General features: G+C 35.3%; 1 protein-coding gene across 3 annotated transcripts in view; it reads right to left on the reverse strand.

Moving 5' to 3' along the window:
* Window positions 1-679: 679 nt before the first annotated feature.
* CHL1 (cell adhesion molecule L1 like) overlaps window positions 680-12,057 on the reverse strand; it is a 209,996-nt gene continuing 198,618 nt past the window's right edge. For all 3 annotated transcript variants that reach the window (XM_025375435.1, XM_025375433.1, XM_025375434.1), the window contains 4 exons: window positions 11,836-11,997; window positions 11,071-11,202; window positions 8,446-8,518; window positions 680-4,617 (listed from right to left, as the gene is read on the reverse strand). In XM_025375435.1, coding sequence (XP_025231220.1) covers window positions 4,401-4,617; window positions 8,446-8,518; window positions 11,071-11,202; window positions 11,836-11,997 — 584 coding nt within the window. In that variant the 3' untranslated portion in view covers window positions 680-4,400. The remainder of the gene's footprint in view (window positions 4,618-8,445; window positions 8,519-11,070; window positions 11,203-11,835; window positions 11,998-12,057) is intronic.

Consider the following 12,057-nt stretch of genomic DNA (forward strand, 5'->3'; position numbering starts at 1 on the left):
CTAGCCCATGCTGGTGACACTCATTAAGTTAGTTAACCTCCCGGTTCCCTAATTTAATAAACCAGAGAATATTGTTCGAGGATTAAATGTGGTATTCTATGTAAAGTGCTTGGTATAGATAATTTTTTAAAAAATTTTTGTAGAGACGAGGTCTCTCTATGTTGCACAGGCTGATCTTGAACTCTTGGCATTAAGTGATCCACCCAACTCATCCTCACAAAGAGCGACGATTTCAGTAAGTCTCCATGTCTGCTCAATAAAACAGTTTTAAAAACAACAATTTCCGATAGATTGTCCACTGAGCCAAACTGGGTAACCCAATTCTAAGAGACCATGTCAAAATTATCTAATAGCCTCACTGAAAATATAGCATACTGGGCATTTTCTTGGAAGGTGACATTTCTACATTTTTATTAAAAATAACCAGATAAATATACATTCATCTTAAATTTATATTTATCATAAGTATAAATTTTATTGGAATATTCTGTTTTATAGACGTTGATGATATTGTATATTTATAAAGTAATTGAAATCAAAATATTTTATTTATATCTTATTTATACTTTATTAAATTATATTTCATTTATAGATATTCCAGGATCAGAGGCAACCAAAGTAGTTAAGATTAATATGTAAATTCTGATTCTTCTTAACTGTGTAGAACAGAATACAAACATTTTTGGATTACATGAAGTTGAACTTTTATTTGGAAAGTTGAATTTCATGTATAATGAAAATATTTTCAAACCATACATAGTCATAAGCATAATACGAACACCACCTACAATACAAACACGTTTTAATAAAGTTCTACTATGAATATTAATCCAAGCCAAAAGAAAAAGGTAATCAGGTGAACCCGTTCTACATTCCTTTCATCTCTTTTGATGATGTAATCGAACAATTTAAGGTACAAAACAAAGAAAGTTTTGGCTCGACCCTACTTATTTCACTATAGGAACACTAGGATATATATATACTACCACAGATAACAAACCCAATCCCATTATAATCAATTTAACATTGTTACAAGAATCATATCTTAATGGTATGTAAACATTTAGGATTTCAATTGGCAATTACGTTTTAAATGCTTAGAAAAGCACACCAACATTTCTCATTATTTTCCTCTCTTTAGCTTATCTCTTCCATGAGTATAAAATAGGAAAAAATATTATTTGAGACTTCCAGCATAATTCCATTGTGCTCTACATTTTTACAAACGTGGGTGCATCTAAAATATCAATGCCTTTATACCAATAGAATAAAACCACCAAATTCGCATTTTTTCTTATAAATACGCATGCAAAATTAGTGGAAAACACTTTTGTATAGCAAAGACCCTGCTTAATTTTCTTCTGATTAATAATTTTCAATGGCATGTACAAATCATACTGCTCACAGAACAGTAGATTTATTTTCTGTAGATTTGTTTTTCTATAAAAATATATTTATGTGTTCACAGGAAAAAAGTTGAGTTGGTATGTGGGGGGTGAGTTTTAGATACATAATTAGTTAAAGGTTTGCTTGTGAAGTTAAAAGGCATCTTAGCTTTTACCATTTTCAAATTTTTCTTCATAAAAAAGAACACCCTGTGACAAAGATAAGGTAACTGAGATTATTTATTAGCACTTTAGAGTTGAGAGTTTGAAATAAAAAGGTTAAGCAACCTGCCTAATGTTTATGTACAAAATGAGTGCTGGAACCAGGAAGAGAATTTGGATTTTCCCAACCCTTGGACAGTTCTCTAGGAACTCATGCCTACTAACCATTCTTGAGACTATATACAATCAGTTACATTAAATAATATTGGAAGTAGACTAGAGAAAGTTAGTGTGAATCCAGTAAAGAACAAAGTTCTAAATATTGGCTGTTGCCTTATTACTAGTGGGCGTTTTGCAAACAAGCCTCACCAATTTATAATTACCATTGCACATCATGGACTCTGTTACTCATTTTCTGAGGGAAAGTCATGAAATCCATTTTAACCTACTTGGATTTATTTTATTTGAAAGTTATTCTGATTCATAAAATACATGAATCATATAATTTCACAATTAAAATCAGGGTCAATCATAGACCTATTCCTTTTGTGCTGAAGAGTCCCAGTAGTAGCCCAATAGTATTGAGGAAAGGTAATAATGATAGGAAAACATAGTCATCATTCAATCTCATTTTTCACATCTGTAAGTTTTAGCCACTCAAAAGATCTGAGTAGGAACAATCTTGATTTTCAGGCAGCTAAAGGGCAACACGAAGTGTAGGAAGAGCTAATACTTCAGTATTTGTTTTATCTTCTGACTTAAAGGGTATTAAATTCCTAAATATTTTTGACATTATTTCTAACCTGCATGACTTTCTTTAAAAACCACATTTTGACTGACGACAAAGAAGAGGAGATAGAATAGTATGAGAACTAAACTTGAACGTCACAACCTTGCCCTCTTCAGTAGCTGGGCATGACAATTTTCTCCCAGATAAATCAAAACATGATGACTGTTCCTCCAGAAAATCGGCACCTTAGAAATCAGATGAGGATGGAGCTTGAGTTGCACTGATGGATGTGCATCACATCCTCACATTTACACGGCATGGAGACCACGATGCCTTCCCCTTTGAAATGCTTACTCCCAGGACTGTGGTCAAATCCTGAGCCCATAAACTGTAGTTTTAAATAAGACATTCTTTTCCTGTCTATGCCTTCAGGAGGACAGGTGAGGTTCAAAAGGACAAGTAGATATTCCATGTGCATTCCTGCGCTGACTATTATAAATACCCCAAATGTTGGTATCCATGAAATATAAGGGGTTACATAAATCCAACTTGAGGATGTAACTGTATACCAATAATCACAGCTCAAAAACTAAAGTAAAATAAATGAATTTCATTTAAACAGTAGTTAAGTATTTCAGGGTAAGGTTAAAAAATGTTTCCGTAAAATGTCAAGTCTAGTGCTGAACTTGACCGACATGTATGCATCATCCTCCATATTGTTTTTAAAACATGTTCATGGACAATTTTAAAAGGACTGGAGCACAAATGCCAGAAAATAAATTCCCTGAATTTGTACTGACTTTGACAGAAGGAGAATATAGGGGAAACAGATTCTCACCACAAAGATGTTTAAAATACCATACATGCAAACATATGTGTAGTAATTTCTATGTAAATAGTTTTTCTTTTGAGGAACTGGGGTAGATGTACATTCAACAGTAAAAACCTATTTTGAAAAATATGAAAACATTTCCCTCAATATTTATATGATATTTTATTTTGAAACTGTTGAAAGAAAACCATATAAGAACAAAATCCAAATGCTTTATACAAAGTCTTCAGCTTTGGAACCTCATGTTGTTAGTCGTAGCTCTGGAATGATGAAAAACAGTATCTTACTAATATATTCTAACTGTACAAACATGCCTGTTAATGTTCCTTTTCTCCCTTCAAAATAAAACACATCTATATTTTAAACTGTGTAAATATTAACATAATATGTACAATGTATTCATGAAATATATGCAAGCATACCATTACATAAACATAGAAAAAAGGTAAAAGCAGTCAATTTAGAAATGAAGATATTAAGTAGATGTAGCTATTAGAATCCAGAACAATGGGCACTTTCTGCCTGTTCTTGTATGAAACAGCCTTCTGACCACTGCTTCCATGCAGTGGAATTTAGTCCAAGAAAAAACAAAAAACAAAAAAACACAGACACAAAAAGTGATGCTCGTGGATGTCATAACTGATAGAAATTTAAAAAATGTTGAAACTGAAAAACTTATACTTCTGTTTAAATATGACCATCTCTGGGCAAATAGGAGCTCAATAAATACTAGTTGATTGTTCACCTAAGACTTTTGCTACTACAATTTAAATAATAAATTTAGACTGTATATATTCAATGAAATGTTTTAATAAGACATTCATATTCTTTTTTACAATTTAAATAATCAGTTTGCTTATGGTCTTTTAACCTGTAGTGAAGCAAAGTCACCAAGCCAGTTCTCAGAGACTGTATACCAATGTGCATATGGAGGAAAACCCACAAGGTAGCAACATCTATGCAAGCACACTGAATAGTAAAATCAGGCAAATATGGACTATACTGAATGGGGACTTTGGATTTAGTTGAGGTGTATCTAAACACAGGATTCGTTTTGTGTTTTGCATTTCGAGCACCTGAAAACAACAAAAGCAAAACATAGGCCTGAAGTGCTTGGCATTTTATATTTTGAAGGCAGTGCTACTTTTTTCAACATAATTGCAGGATGTTGACTTCTGGATGAAATCTTCAGTCAACATGTTTCTATTCCTATATGAAAGTTCTTGCTCCCTTGAACAGATAAATATGAAAGGTTGGGGTTAACCAGTAGCGTTGGTTACACATGTTGTGTTTATGCCCGAAGTGGAAAAGTTGCTGTAGAACTTCCATTGCTTTCAACAGATCCCTTCTCCTTAGATCCTGCATAGGCACCAATAAATGATCCATCTTCATTGAATAGAGCATGATCTCCCTCTCCGTATTCGACTAAGCTGTCAGCACTTTCAGTAGGCTGCATATCCCTATTAAGGGACCGAAGGCTTCCTTTGAGAGGTTTTTCATCACTGTCACTGGAAAACAAACAAACAAAAAATAGTTCAATAAAATCTAATATTTATATTTGTGTAAAGAAACACATTCATAAGTGCTAAAAGGTTTTATAATGTTCAGGACATTCATAATAGCATTGAAGACAGATACTAAAGCCCACATGATACTACCACACATGTTTACCAAGTTTGCAAAGTCTGTAAACACACGTTTACAAAGTCATAAGCAATTTCCACCAAACAATCTTTCATTATTCACAACACTTCTGATTCTCTTTAAAATTGACAGCTGAGCTTCTGTAACATGTGGGATTCAACCTGTTGATGTCCATAGTGGCTGCTATGGTCTAAATATCTGTGTCCTCCCAAGCTTCCTATGTTAAAACCTGATAACGGATGTGAGAGAGTTAGAGGTGGAGTCTTTGGGAAGTGATTAGGCCAAAAGGGTGGAGCCCTAGTGAATTATATTAGTGCCCTTAGAGAAGAGGCCCCAGAGAGCTGCCCTACCCCTTCCACGATGTGAGGACACAAAGAGAAGGCACCATCTGTCACCCAGAAAGTGAGCCTTCACCAGACATGGAAAATGCTGGCATTTTGCTCTTAGGCTTCCCAGAATCCAGAACTGTGAGAAATAAATTTCTGTTCTTTTATAAGCAACTCAGTTTATGGTATTTTGTTATAGTAGCCCCTAATGGACTCAGACAGAGAACAGATGTAATTTCCTTTGCTTTCATGAACTTTTGGAGTTCCTGGCTTCTAAGTCTTGATCTACTGTTTTTGCTTCTGATCCTTTTCATTCTCTTATATCCTTCCAAAAAGTTCTTTTAAAAATCAATCACATTCTGTTTTTGAAACCAAATAACTTTCTTTAATATAGTTAACAGTTCAAGCTTGTTACATTTTAAGATAGAAAGAAATGGCTGATATTTTAATAACATAAATAAGTATACTATATTTATGGTAGGTGTTTTATTCATGAACAGAAGCAAATCCATTAGTAAAATGCTTATCAAATGGTATGATCTTCAGATTTTGGATCAAGATTTTTAAAAATACCAATTAGTATTACCTTATTAAGCTATACACCATATAAAATGATTTTATCAAATTTTATCAATGAAGCATTTGGAAAAAATATAATTTAGATGTATGTATCATTTTATAATTTGTGGTACTGGTCAGTGCTATTCAATAAGTATGTCACGTTTCTAGGAATAAAACAGGATGACCCTTCTCTGCCTGCTCTATGTTATATGCCACCATGGAATTTTCTTCGGTTTAAAAAAAAAGTGAGCAAAGGTGACATGTGTCTCTTCCAAGTGGAAGATTAAAAGCCAGTGCTCAGTTTGTTACATTCTGTTTTCCCTGCTGTGGCGACCCTGGATCCTCATCCACCAGCCGGTGCTCCTAAGTGACTAAGATGAAAAGGGCAATCTCTGTGGGATACATAACTTGAGAAAGAACATGCTTTTGGAGTTGTTTTAACAGCAGCATAACACATGCTCCCCTGACTGATACGATAATTGGCTCTCGAATTAGGATATTACAGTTATAAAAACAAATCAAGAAAAAAGATGAGGCATTGGCTGAGGAATCAGGAAACAAAGAGCAAAGAAAAATAACAAAAGGGAGGATTATCGGAAGCTAGAAGGATGAGGACTTACGTTATGTAAGGGTACCTCTTATAAAATGGCCTCCTGGGATAATGTGGAAAGTAGACAATTATCCTGATAAATGTGTAGTTTGGGGGAAAGAGGTTGGAAAACACATCAACTACTATAAAGGGATGTCATAGGAAATAATGCACGGGAAGATGTTAGCTATCTTTATAAAGCAGCAGCAGGGTGTGGGGAAATGGGTTTTTAGACAAGGCATTGCAAGGCATTGTTGTTGTTTTCTTGCCTGTAAAACTGAGCTAATACGGTCTTTCAAAAGTAGTTTTTTGTTTTTTGTTTGTGTTTTTTTTTTTTTTTTTAATTGAGATGGAGTCTCACTGTGTTGCCCAGGCTGGAATGCAGTGGCACAGTCTCGGCTCAGTGCAACCTCCGCCTCCTGAGTTCAAGCAATTCTCCTGCCTCAACTTCTGAAAAGTTGTTGTAGGTCCTCAATGATCATTGACTCATGGAATCTGTACCTTGTATAATCTTCTTCCTTTGAGTTGTGGGCTAAACTTATTGACTTGCTCCTATAGAATACAACAGAAGTGATGGGAAGTCACTTCCAATATCAGGTTACAAAAGGACTGTGGCTTCCAACTCAGGTGCTCTGTCTTGCTCCCTGGCTCACACATTCTGAAGGAAGCCAGCTGCCATGTTGTGAATGGCCCCATGGAGATATCCATGTGATATGGAGTTAGGAATGACTTCTGGCCTGTGAAGAACTGAAGCCCTTAGTTCAACAGTCTGTATGGAACTATATCCTGCCGACGGCACCATGAGTGGCCTAGGAATGGCTTGTGCTCTGGCTGAAACTTTAGATGAAACCATAGCCCTGGTCAAAACCTTCCTGCAACCTCATGAGAAGTCCTGAGCCCGAAGCACCCATCTAAGCCATGTCTGGATTCCTGAATTATGAAGACATAGAAATAATAAATGTTTATTGTTTTAAGCTGTTAAGTATTGGTGGTTATGGTTATGAGGCAGCTGCTCACTAATACAACAGTAATGAGCACAATTTGCAAAGTTCCAAAATTCTTTCTTTCTTTTTCTTTTTCTCTCTTTCTTTCTCTTTATTGTTCTTTATTCTGGAAAGAATTTAAAGTCATTTATTAAGAAATATAAAAATGTAAAAAGGATATTGACTAAGTAGAATACAGAAAAATAAGTATAGCACAAAGTGGAGGTACAGGTAAGCTCAAATGTCTAACAATGAGCTAATAAAAATGCTCCACATCCCTGTCTAGAGTGATGAATCCAGAGATGAGAGAATGAGGATCAACCAGATTTCTTCTTTGATATAAACTCTGGTTTCCCATGTGCTAAAATTGATATAAATCTGGAACTTACAATATGTCTATTAGCTGAAATATACAGGGTACCTGAAAAAAAATGATGCCATTCCAACCAAAACGAGCTAAGAAGTTAAGAGAGTAGTAGAAAGGGGAAGATGGAGAGAGATAACAGGAGAAAGAGACAATTTAACACGTCCCCAAAAGATTCCTACCTAGCTCAGAGCAGACTTCTTGCCATTCCTCCCTTGCCCGACATGCTCTCACTCATTTTGTCATCCTCTGTCCAGTGGTTAACAGTAACACAATCCTTTTTATCCTTTAAGGTTTAGCTTATCTCTTATGGATGATCCTTTTTCCAAAATCCTACCTGGGCAGAAATAGTTGCTCTCTTTTGTGCTCTTTTATTCTATTTAATTCATTACAGTCATTTGCATATATAAGACATTTTTCTCTGCTGATTAGGTTCATCGAGAGGACAGGGTTTGTAACTTACTTACCTTGGCAGGGGCAACACTGTAGGTATACAGATATATGTGTGTGGATGCAAACGGTACCAACCTGAGTTCAAAATGGCCACGCTAAAGATGTTTTAGCTACCCCAAATAGATATTCAACCTAAATAAGAATAGTGTCTTTGCGTTAGGCACACAGTTTCAAGAAAAGTATCCTAACCGATACTTCTGCCTGGACTGTAATTCCTTATACACCCTCACCACACAGACAGAAATTTGGTTGCTAGCACTTACATGGGCCCTATTTGTACAAAGTATTCTTTATAGGGTCATTACATTATAGTTCTGTAAACTTTTTGTTAAGAATAAACACCTTTTTGTTCATTTGAGCTTTCAACATGATGAATACGTGTTTTGATACATTTTAAAACAGAACCTCAAGTTTACCTGTATTCACCAAAGGTTTCATCTTTTACTGACTGAATTTCTGGGTCTGGATGCAAATCTTCCTTTTCTTTAACTAAAAAAGAGAAAAAAGGTGGGGAAACTAATACAGTGACTGTTTAAAATACATTTTTACCAGTGCTGTGGAATAGTGTATAGTCAATAAGAACAGCATTGCTCAAATGTTTTGATACCAGTGAGGCAATATTTTTTTCTGGCTATACCTGTAGCCCATCTGTTACTTCTTTGTTTACATAAAAAAGGAGAGGATTTTGGGAAGTTCTACTTTTTTGTCATCACACCTGCAGCATGCTGCATATTTTCACGTGACTACTCAATATTATGTGAACAAGAAGTCTTATTGGAAGAGCCCAACTTAATTTGATTTCTCAGTGAAGATCAAATTACTAAATATTTATTTTACTATCTGGACCTTTTGAAGATGTCATAGGCACCTATTAGATCTGTGTCATTAAATTAAATTGAATTTAAAAAGTCAATCAAGGCTGGGTGTGGTGGCTCATGCCTGTAATCCCAGCACTTTGGGAGGCCAAGACGGGCAGAACACTTGATATCAGGAGTTTGAAACCAGCCTGGACAACAAAGCTGTCTCTATTAAAAACATGGAAATTAGCTAGGTGTGGTAATGTGCACCTGTGGTCCCAGCTACATGATGGGCTGAGGTGGGAGGATCACTTGAACCTGGGAGGCAGAGGTTGCAGAGAGCTGAGATAGTGCCACTACACTCCAGCCTGGGTGACGGAACAAGATCATGTCTCAAAAAAAAAAAAACAAAGGTCAATCATTTGGTTGTTATGCATCACTCTTACTCAAAATTGTTGCAACAATCTGAATATTCAGGTCTCCACTGACATTTTACTTTTTTTGTTTTGTTTTGTTTCAAGACAAAGTCTCACTCTGTCACCCAGGCTGGAGTGCAGTGGCATGATCTCTGCTCACTGCAACCTCTGCCTCCCGGGTTCAAGGGATTCTCATGCCTCAGCCTCCTGAGTAGCTAGGATTACAGGCAGCCGCCACCACGCCCAGCTAATTTTTGTATTAGTGGAATATAAGACCAAAAGCTCTTATTCCCTTTACTTTAAAAAAAAAAAAAAAAAAAAAAAAAAAACCTCAAATACAAATTGTTCCTTATGGAACTTTTTATGACTACATGCAGAGACCTAATAGATTGTCTTAGCTACTCTGCAATATGAAATGCTGATTTTTTTTTTTTCTTTCTTTTCAGGGCATGATTTGAAGAAACATCTTTAGAATCTGGATAGCACACAATTCACAAATGATTATTTGTTGGGGATAAGGAGAATGCTATAACTCTTTAACGTTTCCCATTAATTACTCAGAACATTTATTAGTCATTGTGAACCTAATTCATAATCATTCAGTCTTCAGAGAAAAAAGTGAAATGCATAACTCCATAAATTATGCATGTCATTTTACAAAAACCTAGAAATTATACTCTCAATGTTTCTATGTAGATGACGGGTTCCCACTAAATATTTGCTAGATAAATCCTAAGCCAATAATGAACTTCTCATAAATCTGAACATCATGAAACAAATAGCAGTGTAATCTAAATCTTTGTCACCATATAAAAGCATCATGAATACTAAGCAGTACTAGTAATAACCATCATCTTGATACAATATGTATATCTGAAAAAGACAAAAAAAAAATCGGAAGTTGAATAAAATTAAAGGCAAACATCATATTACCAACTATGATGGTTTTCATGGATACCTTATGTATCATTAATTCATGAGGCAGTGTATCTAATACATGCCATGGTAATAAGAAACACATTCCTAATAATGATTAATACCAACAAAGTTGGCCAGTGGAGCCAGTAATATTAGAATGCATTAGTGCAAAAAACACGAGTCGTGTATGTCATGTAGAGAGAGAGGCGTGCTATAGATGGGTCACTTAAAACACTAAAGCATGTATATGACTTAGTAATACGTCTCTCAATGGCTCTGATCTTTCACAGATAGACAATAGAAGTTTGGAAGTGTTATCAACCTTGTTAGAGCTTTTTCTTTCTTTCTTTCTTTCTTTTTTTTTTTTTTTTTTTTTTGAGATGGAGTTTTTGCTCTTATCTCTCAGGCTGAAGTAGTACAGTGGTGCGATCTCGGCTCACTGCCACTTCTACCTCCCGGGTTCAAGTGATTGTCCTGCCTCAGCCTCCTGAGTAGCTGGGATTACAGGCAGCCGCCACCATGCCCGGCTCATTTTTGTATTTTTAGTAAGAGACGGGGTTTCATCATGTTGGCCAGAATAGTCTCGATCTCCTGACCTCGTGATCCGCCCACCTCGGCCTCCCAAAGTGCTAGGATTACAGGCATGAGCCACCACACCTGGCAGTTAGAGCCCATTTTAAGTGCTAGAAACTAGAACCAAGTAACTATCTGGAAATAATACTCTAGACCATACATATTTTTTTTTGGTTAATTTAGCAATATGTTTTTCCTCTCAGTGCATTGTACATCTAATTTGCTAAAATAAATTTGACTTGAATGTGTATTTAAAAAAAAAAAAAGATGTCTCTGAAAATGCTTCCCAGAAAATGCTATTTAGTAAGTTGAAAATCACATTAAAAAACAATTTTACCTGAGTACTTTCCACCTCTGTTTCTCTTCACAAAGCAAACAGTTAACAATACTAGTGTGAGAAGAGCAATTGCACACATCAGTCCAATAAACCAGCCTTGAGTGGAGATGTCATCATATAAACCAGCATATTCTGTTGTAGAAAGAGAAGTCACAACATTGTACACTAGAAACAGTCTTGTATTCTGTAAAATTGGGGAAAATTAGACATCATTTTTAAGCATACCAAAGAGTATCAATTTTTTTAATGACCCCAGAAGGAATGCAATGTGAAGGACATGTTAATGGGAGAATACTGATAAATCTTTCCTTCTTTACTTAAAAAGGGACTTCTTTGAGTTGTATTTGATTCTGAGGATGAAAAACCAAAGAAGGATAGTGAAGGCAGAAGTTAAACTGAGAAGCAGCAAGGAGCAAGCAAAAGCGCAAGCTGCCTTGGTTAGAAGCAGATGACCATGGAGCCTGGTGGTTTTGTTTTGTTTTGTTTTGTTTTGCTTTTTCTTTTTAGTTTGTGTTATTAACATGTGTTAATTAGCAGGAGATATTTTTAGGCAACAACTCTAGTAAAAACAAAATAAAGGATAAGTTGAACTACTGTGATACATTTTTCATTTTGATAATTTAAAATATGTCTAAAATTGAAATTATTATTTTCATTACTAATATACTCAGTGTTTTCATGTTTAATATAGGACATATGCAACACTAAATATTCTACAGGACACAGATTGACTAAGACTTTCCCAAATATAATCTCATTTCTCACCTCTCCCTCTTGTCTCAATTACATCTTGAAAAATGCTATCGTTATCACCCCAATTCTTAGTCATTAGGCGAACTATATGTTCGGCTCCCGGCTCAAATACCTCTATTGGGTGAGTCTTTTGAGTAAGATTTACTCCTTCTGATATCTTCCCGATACCTTTACCTAAGAAATGTACACAGTTAAATCATGTGAATTGTAGTCATGGAAAAACAGGACATAAAA

The sequence above is a fragment of the Theropithecus gelada genome, chromosome 2 (genome assembly GCF_003255815.1).
Source record: "Theropithecus gelada isolate Dixy chromosome 2, Tgel_1.0, whole genome shotgun sequence".
Classification (NCBI taxonomy): Eukaryota; Metazoa; Chordata; class Mammalia; order Primates; family Cercopithecidae; genus Theropithecus; species Theropithecus gelada.